At 43.7% G+C, this 27,980-nt stretch overlaps 1 protein-coding gene across 3 annotated transcripts; it reads left to right on the forward strand.

Annotated features, from left to right (window-relative positions):
• Window positions 1-501: 501 nt before the first annotated feature.
• On the forward strand, window positions 502-27,980 carry LOC128704744 (testis-expressed protein 2). Of its 3 annotated transcripts, none has more exons than XM_070080729.1 (10): window positions 502-631; window positions 6,597-6,744; window positions 8,377-9,530; window positions 11,604-11,718; window positions 12,070-12,193; window positions 15,077-15,213; window positions 22,156-22,342; window positions 22,615-22,765; window positions 25,049-25,228; window positions 25,902-27,980. In XM_070080729.1, exons 2-10 carry the CDS (start codon window positions 6,606-6,608, stop codon window positions 26,874-26,876), a joined length of 3,162 nt encoding a protein of 1,053 aa, XP_069936830.1. In that variant the 5' UTR covers window positions 502-631; window positions 6,597-6,605; the 3' UTR covers window positions 26,877-27,980. The 3 variants fall into 3 exon arrangements, with proteins under 3 accessions (XP_069936830.1, XP_069936829.1, XP_069936828.1); XM_070080728.1 differs by having other exon boundaries at window positions 502-587; XM_070080727.1 differs by lacking the exon at window positions 502-631 and adding an exon at window positions 5,506-5,658.

The raw sequence follows: 27,980 nt of genomic DNA on the forward strand, positions 1-27,980 counted from the left end.
ATAAATCTATTTATGGCCTATAATTGATTTATTTTAAGATATTTGGGGACGATTTAGGCCTCCCAAAAATAGTGGTAACTTTGAATTAGGCGTTATATGTATTTAATATATTTTTTGCAATGGTATTATAACCACATAGATGTAATATATACATAAAAAAGTACTCTAATGACACATAAATATTATATTAAGAAGTTCATGGTAAAGACATCAAAAGTTGGTATATATTTAGGTTTTATAAATAATAAAAAATTGTATAATGGTTCTATAGAGTCAATTACGTATAATTAAACTTAAAATAACACAATAAAACGAAAAACATTGTACAATATTACCCCTGAAATTCTCCTTCCCACTATAATTTAACCTGCCTAAGCATCATCTATTAATTAAAATCTATTTTAGCCACACAATTACATAAAAAATTAACACAATTATCTCTATTTTAGCCAATTAATAAAAAAAAATTGCCGAAAAAATTCGCCAAATTTTTGTTGTTGATGACGTCATAGGTGTTGTCTGGTGTCACCCTGATAACATTATTTTCCTGATTTACAATGTTTCTGCAGCCTGATTGACCGTCCTGAGTGAGTGATCTGATGGGCAGCACCTCGCTCTTGATCCCAGGAGTGTGAGTGGTGGGACTAACCCCGGGGGAGATGAGATATAAGGGGGTTTAGTGGGGGGGTTTGTGATGGTGCAATTGTGGCGTCAATGACAGTTATTTAAGTCCCTTAAAGGGGCCCTTTATGCCCCTTAAGGGACGTGCTTACCCTTAAGGGGGGGTTTTGATCCAAGGGACGTGAGGGAAGATGAGTTATATGACTTATAGTGGTATAATTCTGTTTCGAACGACCCCTTACCACCGATAAGTCCCTTAAGGGGTCCCCTTTATGACCCCTTAAGGGACGTGCTTACCCTTAAGGGGGGTTTTGATCCAAGGGACGTGAGGGAAGATGAGTTATATGACTTATAGTGGTATAATTCTGTTTCGAACGACCCCTTACCACCGATAAGTCCCTTAAGGGGTCCCCTTTATGACCCCTTAAGGGACGTGCTTACCCTTAAGGGGGTTTTGATCCAAGGGACGTGAGGGAAGATGAGTTATATAACTCAGTGGTATAATTGCGACATTTCAAACGACCTCATAACACCAAAGTGTCCCTTAGGGGGGTCCCTTTATGACCCCTTAAGGGATGTGGCTCCCCCTTAAGGGGTTTTTGATCCAAGGATCGTGAGTGAGGATGAGTTATACGACTGAGAGTGAGATAAATGGTATAATTTTGATGTTCTGAACGACCCTTATTATCAGAAAAGTCCCTTAGGGGTTTTTTTAGGGGTCGTGGCTCCCCCTTAGGGAAGGGTTCCTTGATGCTGGGAAGGGGCTCTAGATCCTGGGAATTGGATCTATCCTTCTTTTCCTGAGATCAAACCTGACTGCTACCTATTACTCAGGTGTCTGCTACCCATTACCCAGGTGTCTGCTACCCATTACCCAGGTGTCTGCTACCCATTACCCAGGTGTCTGCTACCCATTACCCAGGTGTCTGCTACCCATTACCCAGGTGTCTGCTATCCATTACCCAGGTGTCTGCTACCCATTACTCAGGTGTCTGCTACCCATTACCCAGGTGTCTGCTACCCATTACCCAGGTGTCTGCTACCCATTACCCAGGTGTCTGCTATCCATTACCCAGGTGTCTGCTACCCATTACCCAGGTGTCTGCTACCCATTACCCAGGTGTCTGCTACCCATTACCCAGGTGTCTGCTACCCATTACCCAGGTGTCTGCTACCCATTACCCAGGTGTCTGCTATCCATTACCCAGGTGTCTGCTACCCATTACTCAGGTGTCTGCTACCCATTACCCAGGTGTCTGCTACCCATTACCCAGGTGTCTGCTACCCATTACCCAGGTGTCTGCTATCCATTACCCAGGTGTCTGCTATCCATTACCCAGGTGTCTGCTATCCATTACTCAGGTGTCTGCTACCCATTACCCAGGTGTCTGCTACCCATTACCCAGGTGTCTGCTACCCATTACCCAGGTGTCTGCTATCCATTACCCAGGTGTCTGCTATCCATTACCCAGGTGTCTGCTACCCATTACTCAGGTGTCTGCTACCCATTACCCAGGTGTCTGCTACCCATTACTCAGGTGTCTGCTACCCATTACCCAGGTGTCTGCTACCCATTACCCAGGTGTCTGCTACCCATTACCCAGGTGTCTGCTATCCATTACCCAGGTGTCTGCTATCCATTACCCAGGTGTCTGCTACCCATTACCCAGGTGTTTGCTACCCATTACCCAGGTGTCTGCTATCCATTACCCAGGTGTCTGCTACCCATTACCCAGGTGTCTGCTATCCATTACCCAGGTGTCTGCTACCCATTACCCAGGTGTTTGCTACCCATTACCCAGGTGTCTGCTACCCATTACCCAGGTGTTTGCTACCCATTACTCAGGTGTCTGCTACTCATTACCCAGGTGTCTGCTACCCATTACCCAGGTGTCTGCTACCCATTACTCAGGTGTCTGCTACCCATTACCCAGGTGTCTGCTACCCATTACCCAGGTGTCTGCTACCCATTACCCAGGTGTCTGCTACCCATTACCCAGGTGTTTGCTACCCATTACCCAGGTGTCTGCTACCCATTACTCAGGTGTCTGCTATCCATTACCCAGGTGTCTGCTATCCATTACCCAGGTGTCTGCTACCCATTACTCAGGTGTCTGCTACCCATTACTCAGGTGTCTGCTATCCATTACCCAGGTGTCTGCTACCCATTACTCAGGTGTCTGCCACCCATTACCCAGGTGTCTGCTATCCATTACCCAGGTGTCTGCTACCCATTACCCAGGTGTCTGCTACCCATTACCCAGGTGTCTGCCACCCATTACACAGGTGTTGTATAACACTGCCACCCATTACACAGGTGTTGTATAACACTGCCACCCATTACCCAGGTGTTGTATAACACTGCCATCCATTACTCAGGTGTTGTATAACTGCCACCCATTACTCAGGTGTTGTATAACACTGCCACCCATTACTCAGGTGTTGTATAACTGCCACTCATTACCCAGGTGTTGTATAACACTGCCACCCATTACTCAGGTGTTGTATAACTGCCACTCATTACCCAGGTGTTGTATAACACTGCCACCCATTACTCAGGTGTTGTATAACTGCCACCCATTACTCAGGTGTTGTATAACTGCCACCCATTACTCAGGTGTTGTATAACTGCCACCCATTACTCAGGTGTTGTATAACTGCCACTCATTACCCAGGTGTTGTATAACACTGCCACCCATTACTCAGGTGCTGTATAACACTGCCACCCATTACTCAGGTGCTGTATAACACTGCCACCCATTACCCAGGTGTTGTATAACACTGCCACTCATTACTCAGGTGCTGTATAACACTGCCACCCATTACTCAGGTGTTGTATAACTGCCACTCATTACCCAGGTGTTGTATAACTACCACTCATTACCCAGGTGTTGTATAACTGCCACTCATTACCCAGGTGTTGTATAACCCTGGGTAATGGGTTCTGGGAGTGTAGACTACCTCTCTAGCATGGACAGTAGGCCTAGCACAGTGCTACTGTAATATCAGCGTACCTCTGACAAGACAGTGATGGAGTGAATGATGATTAAAGTGTGTCTTCTTTTTTGGGTCGCCCTGTGTGGTAAAAATATATTACGGTTTATAAATTTCAACCATTCAGTAATATTACCCTCAATTAAGTCAATTTACTACTATTTCCCCCCCCCCCCCATTTAAAAAATAGGGCTTAGTATTCTTGAGTATTCTTTTAGTATTAATACAAATATTATCCATGAATATCTACACTACCTACTTTTTCTACCCTCCCCCCCCAAAGAAATAATAGGCCTTAGGACCCCGTGGCCTGGTGGCGAAAGCTCTGGCTTCACACAGCGAGGGTCTGGGTTCGATTCCCAGCGAGGGTAGAATTATTGGGCGTGTTTCCTGATACCGGTTGTCTTTGTTCACCCACCAGTAAAATGAGTACCTGGGTGTTAGTGAACTGGTGTGGGTCACATCCTGGGTGTTAGTGAACTGGTGTGGGTCACATCCTGGGTGTTAGTGAACTGGTGTGGGTCACATCCTGGGTGTTAGTGGACTGGTGTGGGTCACATCCTGGGTGTTAGTGGACTGGTGTGGGTCACATCCTGGGTGTTAGTGAACTGGTGTGGGTCACATCCTGGGTGTTAGTGAACTGGTGTGGGTCACATCCTGGGTGTTAGTGAACTGGTGTGGGTCACATCCTGGGTGTTAGTGAACTGGTGTAGATCACATCCTGGGTGTTAGTGAACTGGTGTGGGTCACATCCTGGGTGTTAGTGGACTGATGTGGATCACATCCTGGGTGTTAGTGGACTGGTGTGGGTCACATCCTGGGTGTTAGTGAACTGGTGTGGGTCACATCCTGGGTATTAGTGAACTGGTGTAGATCACATCCTGGGTGTTAGTGAACTGGTGTGGGTCACATCCTGGGTGTTAGTGGACTGATGTGGATCACATCCTGGGTGTTAGTGGACTGATGTGGGTCACATCCTGGGTGTTAGTGGACTGATGTGGGTCACATCCTGGGTGTTAGTGGACTGATGTTTGTCACATCCTGGGTGTTAGTGGACTGATGTGGATCACATCCTGGGTGTTAGTGGACTGGTGTGGGTCACATCCTGGGTGTTAGTGGACTGATGTGGGTCACATCCTGGGTGTTAGTGAACTGGTGTGGGTCACATCCTGGGTGTTAGTGGACTGGTGTGGGTCACATCCTGGGTGTTAGTGGACTGATGTGGGTCACATCCTGGGTGTTAGTGGACTGGTGTGGGTCACATCCTGGGTGTTAGTGGACTGGTGTGGGTCACATCCTGGGTGTTAGTGGACTGGTGTGGGTCACATCCTGGGTGTTAGTGGACTGGTGTGGGTCACATCCTGGGTGTTAGTGGACTGGTGTGGGTCACATCCTGGGTGTTAGTGGACTGGTGTGGGTCACATCCTGGGTGTTAGTGGACTGGTGTGGGTCACATCCTGGGTGTTAGTGGACTGGTGTGGGTCACATCCTGGGACAAAACTGACCTAATTTGCAGGAAATACACAACATAACAAGTGACTGTCTATATAGTAGTATGTCATTGATGTCAACTATGGTCTGTATACCTTATTATTATTATAATGTATTCTTAATAATACAATAGAGTATAACTTAATTTCTTTTCTGCAGTATTCAGAGTGTAGTTTATATTTAATAAAATATTGTTAAGGAGAAATAAAGCCACGAAGATGCCGTGTATTTTAGGTATAAGTGATGCTGCCATGTAAGCAAGCTTATGCAGGTAGTTACATAACTTTTAATATATAGCAGTATACGTGTTGATACACTGGATAACCCCCCAAAAAAGTCACTTATTTCCATTGTGGTCTATTTAAAATAGATGTCGGTCATTGTTACGTCACTGATAAGACCCTTGATAAGTGGTATCTCCTGAACAATGGATTGCTGATATAAATATTTAGTATAATTGTGATACTTCTGAGTGTTTAAAATGTGATTGTATATTCTGTAATTGTTGGGAATTGTATCACTATGGCTCAGAATTTGTGGCAAGAAATTAAGGTAAGACTTTTAGCTGAAATATAACTTGACTGAAGATGACTGAATTAGTTCCAGGTATTAATACATGTGTAGCAGTAGCCCGGAACCTAACTTGCTGTATAACTGGGGCCCTCCTGTGCAGCAGTAGCCCAGAACCTAACTTGTTGTATAACTGGGGCCCTCCTGTACAGCAGTAGCCCAGAACCTAACTTGTTGTATAACTGGGGGCCCTCCTGTACAGCAGTAGCCCAGAACCTAACTTGCTGTATAACTGGGGGCCCTCCTGTACAGCAGTAGCCCAGAACCTAACTTGCTGTATAACTGGGGGCCCTCCTGTACAGCAGTAGCCCAGAACCTAACTTGCTGTGTAACTGGGGCCCTCCTGTACAGCAGTAGCCTGGAACCTAACCTGCTGTATAAGCAGGACCCTCCAGAGAGGGACCCCACTTATACAGCAGGTTATGATAGTTACATTCCAATGAACCCATATTAAGTTTAAAATATCATAAACCAGATATGTATATGATCTTTTCTTTCTTTCAACACACCGGCCGTATCCCACCGAGACAGGGTGGCCCAAAAGGAAAAACAAAAGCTTCTACTTTTAAATTTAGTAATATATACAGGAGAAGGGGTTACTAGACCCTTGTTCCTGATGTATATGATATACTAACTAAATAAATAAATTACTATTGTCACTGAATAATTACTGTATTGTTGGGTAATTATCTTAAGCTTTATCTCCAAAGTAATTGCTGCTGCACTGTTGTAAAGTCGAACCATCGTAAGTCAAGGACCACCTGTAAAGACAGCCAGATGTCACACAAATTTCTCAGTTATCATTTGCAGTACTATATGACCCTAGTGGGTTTAGTGCTTAGTTTTGATTATAATAATAACCATCATTCATTATTTTGTATTGGTCATTTTGTTCCTAAGTCGAAACTTTATTTTTCCAGGCTGCAACCATGAGTGGGCGTGACGGCAGCCCCAAAATTTCTCTGGCACTACTGAAGGGCCGTGCTTCCAACCAGAGTGTGCCGAGTATCAGCTTCAGGTTTAATACTACCGCAGAGAATATCACACAGGTGTCTGAACCAGAAGAAGGTTAGTCCAGCAGTTAGGTTAGGTAAGGTTTGTCAGGACACAGGACAAATGTTTCTTGACATGTGTCTTAGATGATGACCTGCCATTGGAGCTTTTGGTCATCTGACCGAGGCCTTGCGCTGGCTTATCGGTCCACTCCTATAAAGAGTGGATATTATCACCATTTTTTTCGGTTTTATTTTAACTCTGGCAGTCTCCCACTGAGGCAGGGTGTCTCCAAAAAGAAGAAACACTTTCACCATCATTCACACTATCACTGTCTTTATTTTTTTAACACTGTCCATCTCCCACCGAGGCGAGGTGACCGAAAAAGAAACACTTTCACCATCATTCACACTATCACTGTCTAGCCAGAAGTACATAAATTCTTTATCACCATCAAACTAGAGACAAAATTATTAAAAATATTGTATAATAAATTATACACCGAGAACTGGTCACTACATACAAATGCTGCATTTAGAGTTTGGCCGCTGTATTAACACAATTTTTTTCCAGCTACTGTTAAAAGTAATTATTTTATCATAACCCTAATTAAAACTAATTATTTCCTCATAATTTATTTAAAGGTTATTTTCTATAAATAAATATTTCAACTTGAATTTATAATGGTCTACTGTAGCTACACAGTTTATAATGGTCTACTGTAGCTACACAGTTTATAATGGTCTACTGTAGCTACATAGTTTATAATGGTCTACTGTAGCTACACAGTTTATAATGGTCTACTGTAGCTACACAGTTTATAATGGTCTACTGTAGCCACACAGTTTATAATGGTCTACTGTAGCTACACAGTTTATAATGGTCTACTGTAGCTACACAGTTTATAATGGTCTACTGTAGCTACACAGTTTATAATGGTCTACTGTAGCTACATAGTTTATAATGGTCTACTGTAGCTACATGGTTTATAATGGTCTACTGTAGCTACACAGTTTATAATGGTCTACTGTAGCTACACAGTTTATAATGGTCTACTGTAGCTACACAGTTTATAATGGTCTACTGTAGCCACACAGTTTATAATGGTCTACTGTAGCTACACAGTTTATAATGGTCTACTGTAGCTACACAGTTTATAATGGTCTACTGTAGCTACACAGTTTATAATGGTCTACTGTAGCCACACAGTTTATAATGGTCTACTGTAGCTACATAGTTTATAATGGTCTACTGTAGCTACACAGTTTATAATGGTCTACTGTAGCTACACAGTTTATAATGGTCTACTGTAGCTACACAGTTTATAATGGTCTACTGTAGCTACACAGTTTATAATGGTCTACTGTAGCCACACAGTTTATAATGGTCTACTGTAGCCACACAGTTTATAATGGTCTACTGTAGCTACACAGTTTATAATGGTCTACTGTAGCTACACAGTTTATAATGGTCTACTGTAGCTACACAGTTTATAATGGTCTACTGTAGCTACACAGTTTATAATGGTCTACTGTAGCTACACAGTTTATAATGGTCTACTGTAGCTACACAGTTAATAATGGTCTACTGTAGCTACACAGTTTATAATGGTCTACTGTAGCTACACAGTTTATAATGGTCTACTGTAGCTACATAATTCAGTTTTTGTAATTTAGTGAATAAATTTATTTTTGTGTTTTATTGCAGACGAAGAAGAATTATCAAGCGAAGTGTCTGTTGGATCATCACTAGAAGCAAGTTCCGCCGGTGTAGTTCGTGCAGAGTCGTTACGAGAGTCGTCGCCAGTGAGAGAGTACCTTGGTCGCTCCTTCGGCAAGCGCTCCTCTAGTTTGGATAGCAACAGCGCACCTTTAGTTGATTCTACACCACCTAAAACCTCCGAGAGCGGCGGACTCCTGTCGAGACTCACCAAAACATTCGAGGAAAAGATCAATGAAATTCGGAAGGAAAAGGATGGCAAGGTCGAAAAGGAAAAAGAAAAAGATCGTTTAGGAATAAGTGGCGAGGGTTCCACGGAGAGTGAAGGTGGGTCAGTAAGTGGGGATAAATCTCCCACGTCTAAGGATAAGAAGCCTCTTGATATTGTACAAAAAAATCTCGACGAGGATAAAACTTTAAAAACGGAAGTGACTGGATCTCCTCCAAGGTCCAAGACCAGCATCGTGCAGGACATTACCGAACATACTAGTAAAATAAAGTCCGAGTTCAGCAGCATCAGACCAAAGCTTTCGGAGCTGCGTAATCGGCGAAGCAGCAAAGAAAATGCTAAGAGTAGCAAAGACAATTTCAAAAACAACAAAGACAGTAGGAACAAACCCTTCCCATTCACCTCTCTTCTTGGTCGAGATGAGGGTCTGGGAGAGGAGATGCTGATAGAGTGTGATGAAGCGGAGGTTGATAGAGCAGTGGAAGCGCATGAAGATCCCAGCATATTTGACGAAGACCTTGCCGTCATGGACTGCGAGGTGACCCCTGTGGAAAAAAACATTGAACAAAACTCATCCCCAGCACCAAAGTTACCACCCCAGAAGAGAGAGTCTTCATTAATGGCAGAAGGGGTCAAGGTCGTGACCTTCAGGGAACAATTTCTAGACATAGTGAACATGTTACCAGTCTCCGTAACCTTTTTGTCCAAAGTATTCATAGGAGTATTTTGCTTATGCTTTGTACTACCCATACCAAGATTCCTGGCTGGTTTTTTGGTGGGTATGCTGGTATCAGGGCTGGTATTCTACTGCCTCCTCCACCTGCTGCTGCCCTCCACACTTGAACTACCTCCAGTTGATAGTGGTCCAATTCTCTTATCACTTCCCTCCTATGAAGATCAACAATTGTACAAGGTTGGTCTGCTAATTTTTACTGATCTTACAGCAGTAGCCCAGAACCTAACCTGCTGTATAAGTGGGGCCAGCTTGTACAGCAGTAACCCAGAACCTAACCTGCTGTGTAAGTGGGGCCAGCTTGTACAGCAGTAACCCAGAACCTAACGTGCTGTATAAGTGGGGTCAGCTTGTACAGCAGTAGCCCAGAACCTAACGTGCTGTATAAGTGGGGTCAGCTTGTACAGCAGTAACCCAGAACCTAACCTGCTGTATAAGTGGGGCCAGCTTGTACAGCAGTAACCCAGAACCTAACCTGCTGTGTAAGTGGGGCCAGCTTGTACAGCAGTAACCCAGAACCTAACCTGCTGTATAAGTGGGGCCAGCTTGTACAGCAGTAACCCAGAACCTAACCTGCTGTATAAGTGGGGCCAGCTTGTACAGCAGTAACCCAGAACCTAACCTGCTGTGTAAGTGGGGCCAGCTTGTACAGCAGTAACCCAGAACCTAACCTGCTGTATAAGTGGGGCCAGCTTGTACAGCAGTAACCCAGAACCTAACCTGCTGTGTAAGTGGGGCCAGCTTGTACAGCAGTAACCCAGAACCTAACCTGCTGTGTAAGTGGGGCCAGCTTGTACAGCAGTAACCCAGAACCTAACCTGCTGTATAAGTGGGGCCAGCTTGTACAGCAGTAACCCAGAACCTAACCTGCTGTATAAGTGGGGCCAGCTTGTACAGCAGTAACCCAGAACCTAACCTGCTGTATAAGTGGGGCCAGCTTGTTTATTGTAATAAACCTTTCAGAAGTTTAGCAAGTTATTTAACACATCAGCCTTTCCCACTGAGGTGGGGTGACCCAGGATAGAAGAAACACTTTCATCATCACTCCATCACTGCTTTGCCTGATGTGTGCCGATACTGCAGTTGAAAAACTGCAATATAATTACAGTTGTCATATGTATAAAAATTCGTGTGTGTTGACTGAATGTTTGTTCACTCTCTAATTCATCTTTTTATCTTATTTCAAGTTAATAATTTGTATTGACAAGTTTCCTCAGAGATAAAAATTAAATTTCATATTTACAATTTTTTGTGGTATAAAGCTTGGTATAGATACTAACAAGTTGGCTCAGAAAAACACACAAACACTGTGACATATTAGATAACATTTGGGTTCTGCTCCCAGGACCCAAACGTTTGCAAATAAATATGTTCTGGTATTTGCTCATGTGTTTTTCCACCATCATAGACCCATCAGTGGATGGGTCTATGAAAGATGAGGTGAATCATAGAATTGATGAGGGGAAAAGGGTGAGCGGTGCACTTAGGAGTCTGTGGAGACAAAGAACTTTGTCCTTGGAGGCAAAGAGGGGAATGTATGAGAGTATAGTTTTACCAACGCTCTTATATGGGTGTGAAGCATGGGTGATGAATGTTGCAGCGAGGAGAAGGCTGGAGGCAGTGGAGATGTCATGTCTGAGGGCAATGTGTGGTGTGAATATAATGCAGAGAATTCGTAGTTTGGAAGTTAGGAGGAGGTGCGGGATTACCAAAACTGTTGTCCAGAGGGCTGAGGTAGGGTTGTTGAGATGGTTTGGACATGTAGATAGAATGGAGTGAAACAGAATGACTTCAAGAGTGTATCAGTCTGTAGTGGAAGGAAGGCGGGGTAGGGGTCGGCCTAGGAAAGGTTGGAGGGAGGGGGTAAAGGAGGTTTTGTGTGCGAGGGGCTTGGACTTCCAGCGGGCATGCGTGAGCGTGTTTGATAGGAGCGAATAGAGACAAATGGTTTTTAATACTTGACGTGCTGTTGGAGTGTGAGCAAAGTAACATTTATGAAGGGGTTCAGGGAAACCGGCAGGCCGGACTTGAGTCCTGGAGATGGGAAGTACAGTGCCTGCACTCTGAAGGAGGGGTGTTAATGTTGCAGTTTAAAAACTGTAGTGTAAAGCACCCTTCTGGCAAGACAGTGATGGAGTGAATGATGGTGAAAGTTTTTTTTTTTCGGGCCACCCTGCCTTGGTGGGAATCGGCCAGTGTGTTAATAAATAATAATAATATTTTTCCAAATCAACGATTTTTTATCCATTATAGGGCTGGATGAACGAGTTAGAGGGAGACTACAGCCCAGATACTTACCATGTAACCCTCACTCACTCTGTGTTTGTAAGACTTCAGGGCTCCAAACTTCAGATTGATCACCCTAGAGGTTAGTATGGCATTTCCTCTTCTGTATTTAGTATAATGTCATTATTATATTTTTGTGTATATCATTATTATACACAATACAGAAGGTACCAAATGTGTTCAGAACTTGAAGACTTCCTGTATTATGAACGTTATACACAGTTCAGGAGGTCTTCAACGTGTTTGTAAGTTGAGGATTTACTGTGCTGCAATAGGAATTTTTTTCAGCTTGGTTATATTCTTATGCAGCTCCCTCATTCAGCATATTATTATTACTACTGTTATTATTATTATTATTATTATTAATTGTTCCAGTCATAGTATTGTAACTTTTATTGATCCTTGAATGGACGTAAGTAGAAACATTTTTCAGGAAAGGTTCCCAAACACGCCAGACAGAAAGAGGAGATCCGCAACACTGTCTTCACCCATCACCGAGAGTATGATCTGTCTGGCTGCCCGGTTATGCTGTTTCCTCGTAACCTGCCACGCAGATGGTGAGTAGATGCCTTCAATCCTGTCTCCTGGGGGTGTATATCCCTGTATCCTGGGGTGTATATCCCTGTATCCTGGGGTGTATATCCCTGTATCCTGGGGTGTATATCCCTTTCTCTTGGGGTGTATATCCCTGTCTCTTGGGGTGTATATCCCTGTCTCTTGGGGTGTATATCCCTGTCTCTTGGGGTGTATATCCCTGTCTCTTGGGGTGTATATCCCTGTCTCTTGGGGTGTATATCCCTGTCTCTTGGGGTGTATATCCCTGTCTCTTGGGGTGTATATCCCTGTCTCTTGGGGTGTATATCCCTGTCTCTTGGGGTGTATATCCCTGACTCCTGGAATGTATATCCCTTTCTCTTGGGGTGGTTGAGTCTGTTTTCTAGCTCCTGGGTCCTGTTGTTATACACATTTTTCCACATTAAGCTTTATGGAGCTGCCAACTTGCAGGTCTCTGAAAATAATATAAGACACAATACACTAAGTTATTAATTTTTTTAATAATTTTTTGAAATTTTTTCAATTTTCGTATTCATTACAGTACGTATTTTAGAGAAGAACGGTGGAAGATGAGGAGGGAGTTTGAGGTAATCAATCCCTCAGCCTGGAAATGATGTCATTAGTCCATCAATTTCTCATTCTTCCACTTGTCTGTTTTTTTAAACCATTTACATCACATGAGAAATGATGTCAGAGGAAACTAGCCCATTGTTTCCTAAAAGTACATGCTAAATGTTGGGAGCAATAACATGGTAGATCAGGCAGTAAATCTAACATGCTCACACATACGTGCTGGATGTCCAAGTCCTTTGCCCACAAAATCTCTCTTACCCCCTCCTTCCAACCTTTCCCAGGACCCCCCCCCCCTTCCTTCCACTATAGATTTATACACCTTCGAAGTTTTTAATACTTGACGTGCTGTTGGAGTGTTAACGAAGGGATTCAGGGAAACCGGCAGGCCGGACATCCTATTTGCCTGCACTCTGAAGGAGGGGTGTTAATGTTCCTGTAGTAAAGCACCCTTCTCTGAATGATGGTGTCTTGAATTTTGCTCCAGCTTCTCGAAATGTCTGAACCACCTCAACCCCTCCTCAGCACTACCTCAACAACCCCTCCTCAGCACCACCTCAACAACTCCTCTCAGCACCACCCCAACAACCCCTCCTCAGCCCTCTGGATAATACTTTTAGTAACCCCGCACCTTCTCCTAATTTCCAAACTACGGATTCTCTGCATAATATTCACACTACACATTGCCCTCAGACACAACATCTCCACTGCCTTCAGCCTCCTCCACTGCCTTCAGCCTCCTCCACTGCCTCCAGCCTTCTCCACTGCCTCCAGCCTCCTCCACTGCCTTCAGCCTCCTCCACTGCCTTCAGCCTTCTCCACTGCCTCCAGCCTCCTCCACTGCCTCCAGCCTCCTCCTCCAATGCCTCCATCCTCCTCCTCCAATGCCTCCATCCTTCTCCTCCAATGCCTCCAGCCTCCTCCTCCACTGCCTCCAGCCTCCTCCACTGCCTCCAGCCTCCTCCACTGCCTCCAGCCTCCTCCACTGCCTCTAGCCTCCTCCTCTGCCTCCAGCCTCCTCCACTGCCTCCAGCCTCCTCCTCCACTGCCTCCAGCCTCCTCCTCCAATGCCTCCAGCCTCCTCCTCCAATGCCTCCAGCCTCCTCCTCCAATGCCTCCAGCCTCCTCCACTGCCTCCAGCCTCCTCCTCCAATGCTTGCAGCCTCCTCCAATGCCTCCAGCCTCCACCATTGCCTCCAGCCTTCTCCTTGTTACAACATTCACCACCTATGCTTCACACTCGTATAAGAGTGTTGGTATAACCATACACTCAAACATTCCCCTCTTTGCTTCCATGGATAATGTTGTGTGTCTCCAGACTCCTCAGAGCACCACTCACTTTTGTCCCCCTCATCAATTCTATGATTCACCTCATCTTTCATAGACACATCTGCTGCCATATTCACTCCTGAATATCTGAACACATTCACCTCCACCATACTCTCTCCCTCCAATCTGATGTCCGATCTTTCATTACCTAAATCGTTTATCCTCTTTCCAATGTTCACTTTTAATTTCCATCTGTTACATACACTCCCAAATTCATCCACCAACCTTAGCAACTTCTATGTACTTTGTGGAAATAAAAAATGATTTATTATATATTTTTTATTTTTTTTTATTTATTCATCAACCATTTCCCACTGAGGTAGGGTAACTTCATACAGAAGAAACACTTTGATCATCACTCACACTATCACTGTCTTCCCAGAGGTGTTTTATAAACCACTTCTATTATTATTATTATTATTATTATTATTATTATTATTATTATTATTATTATTATTATTATTATTTTATTTTATTTATTTTATATATTTCCCCCCACCGAAACTCCCCTACCCCCTTCAGCTTTGTTTCGCTTAGGGCCAGGACATCCAACTTCTTTTCATTCATAACATCAGCAATCATCTGTTTCTTGTCATCCGCACTACATCCACGCACATTCAAGCATCCCAGTTTTATAAAGTTTTTCTTCTTCTCTTTTTTAGTAAATGTCTACAGGAGAAGGGGTTACTAGCCCATTGCTCCCGGCATTTTAGTCGCCTCATACGACACGCATGGCTTACGGAGGAAAGATTCTTTTCCACTTCCCCATGGACAATAGAAGAAACAAAGAAGAACAAGAGCTATTTAGAAAAAGGAGAAAAAACCTAGATGTATGTATATATATATGCATGTGCGTGTCTGTGAAGTGTGACCAAAGTGTAAGTAGGAGTAGCAAGATATCCCTGTTATCTAGCGTGTTTATTATTATTATTATTATTATTGTTATTATTATTTTAAAACTTCAAAGAGTATTTGTGTGTTTGCAGGTTGTGGAGTCGCAAATACCCTATTTGCATCCGTCTTCAGAGTGGGTCCAAGGAAAGTTCACCGTCACCCATGTCAATAGCATCAACACCCACAGGGTCTGCCCATGGTAGCCCAACACGTTTTTCAGGCGCTCCAAGTATGTAGTTTTTCTTAAAACACCATTCGTCTTCCACCAAGGTTGGGTGATCTTAAAAAGGAGAAATACTTGCTGTAATTCAGTCTGTTGCTGTCTTACCAGAGGCATGATGATATTACAGTTCAGATGACCCTTCAGCCTGTAACATCCTCACTCATACTTCAGAGTACAGGCACTGTACTTCCCACCTCCAGAACTGTAACATCCTCACTCATCCTTCAGAGTACAGGCACTGTACTTCCCACCTCCAGAACTGTAACATCCTCACTCATCCTTCAGAGTACAGGTACTGTACTTCCCACCTCCAGAACTGTAACATCCTCACTCATCCTTCAGAGTAGAGGTACTTCCCACCTCCAGAACTGTAACATCCTCACTCATCCTTCAGAGTAGAGGTACTTCCCACCTCCAGAACTGTAACATGCTCACTCATCCTTTAGAGTACAGGCACTGCACTTCCCACCTCCAGAACTGTAATCTAACTAACCAGTTTCCCTGAATCCCTTCATAAATGTTACCTTGCTCACACTCCAACAGCACATCAAGTCATAAAAACCACTTTGCCTCCACTCTTAAGACACTAGCACGCCTGTTGGGTGTCCAAGCCCCTCGTACACAAAACCTCCTTTACATCTATCTATCTTGCCTTCCACTAGTGTATTGATTTACTGCAGTAGGACCGGCCCTTGCAACATTTGTGCATTCCTGACTTTTGTATCTACCTGTAGTTTTCAATTAGTGTTTGCAATGTGACCTTATGCAATTATAATTTTTTATGAAATTCTAAATTATTTTCTTTATCAGTTTTCGGTAGTTTTCAATTAGTTTTTGAGGCGTTTCATATTTTAATTTTCTGTAGTCACATATATAGTAGAACCCAAGTTTCCATGGATTCAGTTTTTTTTTTTTTTTATTATTATCACACTGGCCGATTCCCACCAAGGCAGGGTGGCCACCAAGGCAGGGTGGCCCACCAAGGCAGGGTGGCCACCAAGGCAGGGTGGCCACCAAGGCAGGGTGGCCCACCAAGGCAGGGTGGCCACCAAGGCAGGGTGGCTACCAAGGCAGGGTGGCCCACCAAGGCAGGGTGGCCACCAAGGCAGGGTGGCCCACCAAGGCAGGGTGGCCCACCAAGGCAGGGTGGCCACCAAGGCAGGGTGGCCCACCAAGGCAGCGTGGACACCGAGGCAGGGTGACCACCAAGGCAGGGTGGTCCACCAAGGCAGGGTGGCCACCAAGGCAGGGTGGCCCAAAAAAGAAAAACTTTCACCATCATTCACTCCATCACTGTCTTGCCAGAAGGGTGCTTTACACTACAGTTTTTAAACTGCAACATTAACACCCGTCCTTCAGAGTGCAGGCACTGTACTTCCCATCTCCAGGACTCAAGTCTGGCCTGCCGGTTTCCCTGAATCCCTTCATAAATGTTACTTTGCTCACACTCCAACAGCACGTCAAGTATTAAAAACCATTTGTCTCCATTCACTCCTATCAAACATGCTCACGCATGCCTGCTGGAAGTCCAAGCCCCTCGCACACAAAACCTCCTTTACCCCCTCCCTCCAACCTTTCCTAGGCCTTACCCCTACCCCGCCTTCCTTCCACTACAGACTGATACACTCTTGAAGTCACTCTGTTTCGCTCCATTCTCTCTACATGTCCGAACCACCTCAACAACCCTTCCTCAGCCCTCTGGACAACATTTTTGGTAATCTCGCACCTCCTCCTAACTTCCAAACTACGAATTCTCTGCATTATATTCACACCACACATTGCCCTCAGACATGACATCTCCACTGCCTCCAGCCTTCTCCTCGCTGCAACATTCATCACCCATGCTTCACACCCATATAAGAGCGTTGGTAAAACTATACTCTCATACATTCCTCTCTTTGCCTCCAAGGACAAAGTTCTTTGTGTCCACAGACTCCTAAGTGTACCACTCACCCTTTTCCCCTCATCAATTCTATGATTCACCTCATCTTTCATAGACCCATCCACTGACACGTCCACTCCCAAATATCTGAATACATTCACCTCCTCCATACTCTCTCCCTCCAATCTAATATCCAATCTTTCATCACCTAATCTTTTTGTTATCCTCATAACCTTACTCTTTCCTGTATTCACTTTTAATTTTCTTCTTTTGCACACCCTACCAAATTCATCCACCAATCTCTGCAACTTCTCTTCAGAATCTCCCAAGAGCACAGTGTCATCAGCAAAGAGCAACTGTGACAACTCCCACTTTGTGTGATTCTTTATCTTTTAACTCCACGCCTCTTGCCAAGACCCTCGCATTTACTTCTCTTACAACCCCATCTATAAATATATTAAACAACCACGGTGACATCACACATCCTTGTCTAAGGCCTACTTTTACTGGGAAATAATTTCCCTCTTTCCTACATACTCTAACTTGAGCCTCACTATCCTCCTAAAAACTTTTCACTGCTTTCAGTAGCCTACCTCCTACACCATACACCTGCAACATCTGCCACATTGCCCCCCTATCCACCCTGTCATATGCCTTTTCCAAATCCATAAATGCCACAAAGACCTCTTTAGCCTTATCCAAATACTGTTCACTTATATGTTTCACTGTAAACACCTGGTCCACACACCCCTACCTTTCCTAAAGCCTCCTTGTTCATCTGTTATCCTATTCTCCGTCTTACTCTTAATTCTTTCAATAATAACTCTACCATACACTTTACCAGGTATACTCAACAGACTTATCCCCCTATAATTTTTGCACTCTCTTTTGTCCCCTTTGCCTTTATACAAAGGAACTATGCATGCTCTCTGCCAATTCCTAGGTACCTTACCCTCTTCCATACATTTATTAAATAATTTCACCAACCACTCCAAAACTATATCCCCACCTGCTTTTAACATTTCTATCTTTATCCCATCAATCCCGGCTGCCTTACTCCCTTTCATTTTACCTACTGCCTCACGAACTTCCCCCACACTCAAAACTGGCTCTTCCTCACTCCTACAAGATGTTATTCCTCCTTGTCCTATACACGAAATCACAGCTTCCCTATCTTCATCAACATTTAACAGTTCCTCAAAATATTCCATCAATCTTCCCAATACCTCTAACTCTCCATTTAATAACTCTCCTCTCCTATTTTTAACTGACAAATCCATTTGTTCTCTAGGCTTCCTTAACTTGTTAATCTCACTCCAAAACTTTTTCTTATTTTCAACAAAATTTGTTGATAACATCTCACCCACTCTCTCATTTGCTCTCTTTTTACATTGCTTCACCACTCTCTTAACCTCTCCCTTTTTCTCCATATACTCTTCCCTCCTTGCATCACTTCTACTTTGTAAAAACTTCTCATATGCTAACTTTTTCTCCCTTACTACTCTCTTTACATCATCATCATTCCACCAGTCACTCCTCTTCCCTCCCGCACCCACTTTCCTGTAACCACAAACTTCTGCTGAACACTCTAACACTACATTTTTAAACCTACCTCATACCTCTTCGACCCCATTGCCTATGCTCTCATTAGCCCATCTATCCTCCAATAGCTGTTTATATCTTACCCTAAATGCCTCCTCTTTTAGTTTATAAACCTTCACCTCTCTCTTCCCTGATGCTTCTATTCTCCTTATATCCCATCTACCTTTTACTCTCAGTGTAGCTACAACTAGAAAGTGATCTGATATATCTGTGGCCCCTCTATAAACATGTACATCCTGAAGTCTACTCAACAGTCTTTTATCTACCAATACATAATCCAACAAACTACTGTCATTTTGCCCTACATCATATCTTGTATACTTATTTATCCTCTTTTTCTTAAAATATGTATTACCTATAACTAAACCTCAGTTTATCGCGGCTCGAAAATAACCCTCAATTTTGATTAATAATAACCCCAGACCACAAAATTAGTGATGATGGCAGTTGTTGAAGTCTAAGAGAAGTCTTGAAGTGCTTCCCATCAGTGAAACTGATAATTCTCAACTTACTGCGCATAATTTATCAATTAAACTCTTATCATAGGTGTATACGTAAATGAAAAATGACTTATATACAGTGGACCCCCGGTTTACGATCAGCTCCCAATACGACCAGTTATGTAAGTGTATTTATGTAAGTGCGTTTGTATGTGTATGTTTGGGGGTCTGAAATGGACTAATCTACTTCACAATATTCCTTATGGGAACAAATTCGGTCAGTACTGGCACCTGAACATACTTCTGGAATGAAATAATATCGTAAACCGGGGTCCACTGTATAAGGGTTGCTACTATCCATGGTTTTGGGCATCTATGGTAGGCCTTGGAATATATTCCTTGGGGATACCAGGGAATATATTTCAAAATCAAGAGTAGCATTTTAGTTATAATGAACACACAGAACCGATAAGAGCGATGCGATTCTAGCTCATCTGAATTGTTATTCTCTTCACTTTTGGCAAATCAGCTATTGAGTGAATGATGATAAACGTTCTTTCTTCTCTTGGTAGCACAACCTTTGAGGAAAATATTAAGTTTTATTGCTGTATTTTTTTATTTCTAATTTATTCCAGTTTTATTATATACATTATAGTGTATTTTTTCTTTATACAATCTTTGCATTCATTGGTTATTGAGGATGTGTTGATGAATTAGATATATTGGTATCTTCTGGGTGTATTTTGATGCTTTGCCAGCCAGTGGCTGATACCCAGTGTGTGCCCGGATTATGCCTGGGGTATACCTTGAGGGGGTTTCGGGGGTCAAGGCCCCTGCGGGATGGTCCATGACTAGGCCTGGTGGTGGATTAGGACCTGATCAACCAGGTTGTTACTGCTGGCTGCATGTAAATCAATGTAGATACCACAGCCTGGCTGGTCAGCTCCCTCTTGAAGGCAACCAGGAGTCTTTACAACAACCAGGGGTCTTTACAACAACCAGGGGTCGTGAAGACAACCAGGGGTCGTGAAAACAACCAGGGGTCTTGAAGACAACCAGGGGTCTTGACAGCCAGGGGTCTTGAAGACAACCAGGGGTCGTGAAGACAACCAGGGGTCGTGAAGACAACCAGGGGTCTTGAAGACAACCAGGGGTCGTGAAGACAACCAGGGGTCTTGAAGACAACCAGGGGTCTTGAAGACAACCAGGGGTCTTGAAGACAACCAGGGGTCTTGAAGACAACCAGGGGTCTTGAAGACAACCAGGGGTCTTGAAGACAACCAGGGGTCTTGAAGACAACCAGGGGTCTTGAAGACAACCATGGGTCATGAAGACAACCATGGGTCATGAAGGCAACCAGGGGTCTTGAAGACAACCAGGGGTCTTGAAGACAACCATGGGTCTTGACAACCAGGGGTCTTGAAGACAACCATGGGTCATGAAGACAACCAGGGGTCTTGAAGACAACCAGGGGTCATGAAGACAACCACGGATCTTGAAGACAACCAGGGGTCATGAAGACAACCAGGGGTCATGAAGACAACCAGGGGTCTTGAAGGCAACCAGGGGTCTTTACAACAACCAGGGGTCTTGAAGGCAACCAGGGGTCTTGACAACCAGGGGTCATGAAGACAACCAGGGGTCTTGTAGACAACCAGGGGTCTTGAAGACAACCAGGGGTCTTGAAGACAACCAGGGGTCATGAAGACAACCAGGGGTCATGAAGACAACCAGGGGTCATGAAGACAACCAGGGGTCTTGAAGACAACCAGGGGTCTTGAAGACAACCAGGGGTCATGAAGACAACCAGGGGTCTTGAAGACAATCAGGGGTCATGAAGACAACCATGGGTCTTGAAGACAATCAGGGGTCTTGAAGACAACCAGGGGTCTTGAAGACAACCAGGGGTCTTGACAATCAGGGGTCTTGAAGACAACCAGGGGTCATGAAGACAACCAGGGGTCTTGAAGATAATCAGGGGTCTTGAAGACAACCAGGGGTCTTGAAGACAATCAGGGATCTTGAAGACAACCAGGGGTCTTGACAATCAGGGGTCTTGAAGACAACCAGGGGTCATGAAGACAACCAGGGGTCTTGAAGACAACCAGGGGTCTTGAAGACAATCAGGGGTCTTGAAGACAACCAGGGGTCTTGAAGACAACCAGGGGTCTTGAAGACAACCAGGGGTCTTGAAGACAACCAGGGGTCTTGAAGACAACCAGGGGTCTTGAAGACAACCAGGGGTCTTGAAGACAACCAGGGGTCTTGAAGACAACCAGGGGTCTTGAAGACCACCAGGGGTCTTGAAGACAACCAGGGGTCTTGAAGACAACCAGGGGTCTTGAAGACAATCAGGATTCATGAAGACAACCAGGAATCTTGAAGACAACCAGTTATGCACATGTCTGATTCATCAGCTTATTGGTGCTGTTTACCAGTAATATGATGATATCAGGATGTCTTATTCATTTGACCCACGAAATATTAATAACACAATTGTAAACAAACAGAACAGATTGGGATTCAATTCATGACGTTAAGATTCGTCTGTAAAAACTTGCACTTGTGGTCACAGTGGTGGCCCATCCTAACCTTCCTATAGTATATAGAAATATACCTAGTTGTATGTATATTTTATTGTTGCCAGCTGGCCCAGTTAACACACTGGGTTAGTTGTTAACACACTCGCCCAGTTGTTAGAACACAGTCCCAGTTGTTAACACACTGGCTCAGTTGTTAGCACACTGGCCCAGTTGTTAGCACACTGGCCCAGTTGTTAGCACACTGGCCCAGTTGTTAGCACACTGGCCCAGTTGTTAGCACACTGGCCCAGTTGTTAGCACACTGGCCCAGTTGTTAGCACACTGGCCCATTTGTTAGCACACTGGCCCAGTTGTTAACACACTGGCCTGGACTTGTAGGACTCACTCACCATGGGTTCAAAACCTACCTGTTCCCTGGTTTATTCAGTTGATCTAATGCAGCCTAACTATATCCCGTTACAGTATTATTAACGTTGAACAGATCTTGGGCGGCAAGGTAGTTCTGAGAGCGGCGAAGGCAACTGGAGTCTGGACAACAACAGGTCGTCGGAAGATGACCTGATGACCTCATCACTAGATATGGCTTCGTTTGAAGAGGTGACACAGGACATGTGCCAGGAGAAGTCTCTCTATCTCTTCGCTCGTTCTGACAGAGAGAAGGACGACTGGTATTATAAACGAGTTACTGGGGGGGCTCAGTTTATTATTATCTTGAACAATATGTGTTTAATTGTGCACTTATTATATGTATTTATTTACGTTTCAATACTGGTATTGACAGTAATTATTTGTTTATTTATTAAGTGATGCTAGTTATTTATTTAGTTAATTTTTTTTTCAATGCATCAGTTGTATCCCACCCAAAACATGGTCTTTTAATGACAGTGTTTTGGTTAGACCAGTTTTCTTGATGTTTTTAAAGCAATGTTGTGTATCTCAGGTACAGGAGGTTGGTAGCAGCATCAGAAGTGGGCGTAAAGCCACACTCTTCACCCAGCCACAAACCTGCCAGTAAAGATATAGAGGATGTTATTCTCCTCGAAGGTATTCCAGAAGATCCTCTCAGTCAGGGCAGAGAGCAGCAGCATCAGGTAAGTGCAAAGTGAGTGATGGAACAGCCCACGGAACGGTCAGGGGATTGAACTCACGGAGAGTGAGTTCTGAAGCTGCGGGACTCGCTTGCTGTGGGCTCAGTTCTTGTTTGTTCCGTGGTTGTTTGCAATTGTGTTATTATTTGTGAGTTGTGTGATGAAATGATATAAATGTTAGCTGGGCTTAAGTCCTGGAGGTGGGAAGTACAGTGCCTGCACTCTGAAGGTGGGAAGTACAGTGCCTGCACTCTGAAGGTGGGAAGTACAGTGCCTGCACTCTGAAGGTGGGAAGTACAGTGCCTGCACTCTGAAGGTGGGAAGTACAGTGCCTGCACTCTGAGGGTGGGAAGTACAGTGCCTGCACTCTGAAGGTGGTATTTGGATGTTGCACTTTGGAGGATCATCCAAACTGTGATGTTAGAATATTTCTGGCAAGACAGTAATTAAATGAATGATGATGAATGTATTACCTTTTTATTTTGGAATGAGGGGGGGGTTCAGTCTCGGTGGAGATGACTAGTGTCTTTTTAAAGGCTTTGGAAATCCTTGAAAGTTTTCAAACTCAGTGGTTGCCTCCCACTGAGGCAGGGTGAACCTTAGAAGAAAATGCATTCTCCAATATTCATTCAATTGCCTTCTTTCCAGAATGTACTGACATTAGTCAGTTTACCCTCTGACTGCAACATCCTCACTCATCCTTCAGAGTACAGCCACTGTACTTCCCACCTCCAGAACTGTAACATCCAGCTAGTCATTTTTCTCTAAGTCCTTATATGAGTATTAGACATGTGCAACACCCAGTGACCTTATCAATACAATACAAGGACATAATGGGAAGACTGTAGAAGCACAGTGGACCCCCGCCTTACGATATTAATCCGTTCCTGAGGGCTCATCGTAAGCCAAAATTATCGTAAGTCGAATTAATTTTCCCCGTAAGAAATAATGGAAATCAAATTAATCAATTCCTGACACCCCAAAGTATGAAAAAAAAAATTTTTTTGCCACATGAAATATTAATTTTAATACACACAAACTGAAGAAGACATACACAATTACTACTCTACTAAGAATAGAATACATGACACTTACTTTTATTGAAGATCTGGTGATGATTGATGAGATGGGAGGAGGGGAGAGTGTGGATGGTGTTAGTGTTTAGAAGGGGAATCCCCTTCCATTAGGACTTGAGGTGTCAAGTCCTTTTCCGGGGTTACTTCCCTTCTTCTTTAATGCCACTAGGACCAGCTTGAGAGTCACTGGACCTCTGTCGCACAACAGATCTGTCCATAGAGCTCTGTACCTCCCGTTCCTTTAAGACTTTCCTAAAATGGGCCATAACATTGTCATTGTACAGGTTGCCAACACGGCTTGCAGTAGCTGTGTCAGGGTGATTTTCATCCGTAAAGGTTTGCAGTTCAACCCACTTTGCACACATTTCCTTAATCTCTTTTTTCAATTCCATACTAATTCTCGCCCTTTTTACCACAGGGATGACACTAGAAGCTTTCTTGGGGTCCATGGTGACTTATTTTGTAGTTACAAGCACTAAAAACACTGGGATAATGTGAAATGTACCGAATATATGCGTAGATGCGACCACACTGGCTGGCTTGTAAACACTGGCGCTGAGGCCACACGTGGGACGCTTCCCGAACGAATCGCGTAAGGCGAGTTTTTTATCGTGAGACGAGGCAAAATTTTTGCGTTCAAATGCTTCATATGGCAGATTCAACGTAATGCGATGCGTTCATAAGGTGGGGGTCCACTGTATATACAAAAGCTGAGGTAATCAGCCCCTCAGTCTTGTAGTTGGTGAAGAGCATTGTAGTCTTGATGACTGAAGCACTGCTAGGAAGGTTGACTTTATATACTGGCAACCTTATACAGTAGTCCCCCCAATATCTGTGGATGTACGTTCCAGGGCCTACCATGGATACCCAAAACCATGGATAGTAACGAACTCTATATATAAGTCGTTTTTTTTTTTACATACATACCTATGATAAAGATTAATTGATAAATTATGCACAATACGTGGAGAATTATCACTTTTTCACTGATGAGAAGCGCTTCAAGGCTTCTCTTAGACTTTGAACAACTGTCACCATCACTTTTGTACTTTTGGGGTCAGTATTAAGCAAAATTAAGAGTTATTTTCTGGCCAAGGTAAACCATGGCCTCGGAAACTGAATCTGAGGATGTGTGGAGTCTGTCGTATAAAAATTACCTCCCTTACACTCCAACAGAAAGTTTATTAAACTAATATTTTATATTTCATAGGATGGAGCAGCATCAACTCCTCCAGAAATGAGCTTCGAGCGGTACATGGCCCGGCTGCTGTACCAGCCAGGCGGCATGTCGTCAGATGGTACGCCTGGACCAGCAAACGTAGCCTGGGTCAATGCTCTGGCCGGCCGGATCTTTTACGATTTTTTACGTAACCCATATTGGGCCAATAAGGCAAGTGTGTACTGTGTCTTGTGACGATATTATATTTGCACTGTATAATAACTCCAGCTTTTAAATTGTTTTGTATTTGTACAGAAAAACCACAGTTTGAGGGATCCGAATTATCGAATTCTAGATTAAATGGACAAAATTTGTTAAATCTAAAATGTCCATTATTGTTGCTGTCCAACGAGTTTGGATTAAGCAGATTTAGTCTGTTAAATCCAGATTTGTCCTTTTACCCTCATGATCTTGGAAAAATCTCCCATGTTTATGTATCTGTGCACCTCTGGCAAGACAGTGATGGTGTGAATGATGGTGAAAGCGCTTTTTTTTTTGGGTCACACTGCCTCAGTGGGAGACAACCAGTATATTGAAAAAATTACACATGGGGTGAGAAAATGGCTTATATTAAAGAATATTTGTGAATAATAATTATTATAAAAAGTAAGCGCTATACCCACAAGGGTTATACAGTGCATGGATAGTAACATTCTTAACAGTTTGCAGATTTTTACAAACATTATCTCTTTTCCACAGCAGGATTCGAACCTGCACACTCGGCATCAGAGTACACAGTACTTTATACTCTGATACTGAGTTTGCAGGTTTGATTCCTGTGGACTGAGAGATAATGTTTGTGAATAGTAATATGTTTATTAATGTTCTTAAATTTATTTTGCAGGTACAAGAGCGTGTTCAACGGAAATTGAGCAAGCTTCATGTTCCTTACTTTGTGGGAGATGTGGTTGTGTGTGGAGTGAACATGGGGTCAGCAACACCTCAATTGTGTGCTGTTGGTAGTCCACAACTGGACTCTAGGGGTCTGTGGGTCGACCTCAATGTTGAATACTCTGGTAATTTTACAATGAGTTTAGAAACTAAGTTGGACCTTATGAAGCTTAAGCGAACGACTGGCTTGGAGGGACACACTCCAAATACATCATGTCCTCCCAGTCCAGCAGAACCTGTGCCACATGCTGGACCACGGGTGTACACGCGATCACCGTCCTCCGACCGCCTCCTCCGTAATCTCCACTTTGATACTGATACAGACGATAGTGTTGAATCTTCAAGCGAGGAGGAAGGGGAGGAGGAGGGGCTAGCAGCAGAGGCTGGCCTACCTGTAGGAGGCAGCGGGCCAACTTCCCGACGCTTGTTAAGGCTGGTCAACACAGTGGCAGGATCTCGCTACTTCCAGCAGGCTGCTGAGTGGAGGTTGCTACAAAGAGCCCTTCAGGGTGTGAGCAACACACGGATAGAGCTCAGCGTTGAGGTGCGGCGACTTGCGGGAACCTTGGCACTTAATGTCCCTCCACCTCCTGCAGATCGACTGTGGTATGGGTTTCGTGGGGTCCCTGAACTGGTCATGGTGGCTCGGCCTAGGCTCGGAGATCGCATTCTCAACCTACCATTTTTAGTCGAGTTCATTCAGAAACAGCTGAGAGTCATATTTGAAAAGGTATTTGTATTACCCAACATGGATGATATTGTCATACCCATAATGTCTCCACTCCTCCCTGGGCAGCACCAACAACCACGACCTCCATGGGAAACTACCCATGTTACAGCACCAGTAGATACAGTCCTGCCTATCCTCAAAACCACTAGCTCAAGTGTCGTAACTCCTACTGTCAAATTCACTCCTTCTCCACACTAGTAGCATCATGCAGCTTAAATATCTAATGTAATGTGTGTGTAAACAGAAATATATATCAGATGTAATACAGGAGAACCCAGTGCATACACTATCTATTTTTGTTCTATGTTTTTGTTGGCTTTTAATTGTTCCATTGTTCTTCACGTTCAGTGCTTTTACCGCTGAGCCGCTGTTATCACCATTTTCATACAATAGTTGCGTAAGGGAAGGACAACTGGCGCCGCATTTAGAGGTGTATAAACGAGGCCTTCAAGGGTCCCGTTTGTACACTTCTAAATGTGGTGCCAGTCATCCTTCCTTTGTGCAATTGTACAAAAAATGGCAAAAACAGCAGCTCGGTGGTGAAAGCTCCGAACATGAACAGTGGCTGGATTGAAAGCTAACAAAAACGTGTAACACCATAAAGAAGCACTATATGCGCTTGGCGCTCCCTGTTTGTCTAAACAGAAATGTATCAAATATGATGTCTAAGCAGATTGTATCTTGTAAGTCACACCAAATGATCATCATAACAGTAGCAGGTTATGCATGTGTAAATATACTCCCTTGCTGATGCAGTCTTGAGAGCATTAATGTTCACATTTGTATAGCAGTGAAGGATAGTCTGATTCACAACTGTCCCACAGATTGGAAGTGGAAGTAGATGGTCCAGTCCATTATGGACCATCACTGGTCCAGTTTGATAAAGATACAAATGCAGTATAACACAATCTTTTATCAGAGTTTTTTCCTACATAGTACCCTTATGGGTTTAGCATTTAGTTGTGATTCTTTTCAACACACAAACGGCCATATCCCACTAAGGCAAAGTGACCCAAAAAGATTTAGTAATTTATACACGGGTTACTAGCACCTTGCTGCCAGCATTTTAGTCACCTCTTATGACACACACGACTTACGGAGGAAGAATTCTGTTCCACTTACCCATGGAGATAAGTTATGATTATAATAATAATTTGCCCACGTTGTGAGTTTTGCAAAATCAGCAACTTGAAAATCCAACGTCATTATCATTATTACAATTGTAACTAAGCACTAAGCCCACCAGGGTCATACACAACTGCAAAATACAATAAGTTATTGAATTACAAACACATTGGGGAC

This window comes from Cherax quadricarinatus, unplaced genomic scaffold, assembly GCF_038502225.1.
Source record: "Cherax quadricarinatus isolate ZL_2023a unplaced genomic scaffold, ASM3850222v1 Contig857, whole genome shotgun sequence".
NCBI classification, from domain to species: Eukaryota; Metazoa; Arthropoda; class Malacostraca; order Decapoda; family Parastacidae; genus Cherax; species Cherax quadricarinatus.

Coding starts and splice junctions, on each gene's coding strand:
- LOC128704744 (XM_070080727.1), top strand. CDS start 5,629: ATGGCTCAGAATTTGTGGCAAGAAATTAAG. Junction 9,531..11,603: donor AAGATCAACAATTGTACAAG/GTTGGTCTGCTA, acceptor TATCCATTATAG/GGCTGGATGAACGAGTTAGA. Junction 25,229..25,901: donor ACCCATATTGGGCCAATAAG/GCAAGTGTGTAC, acceptor TTTATTTTGCAG/GTACAAGAGCGTGTTCAACG.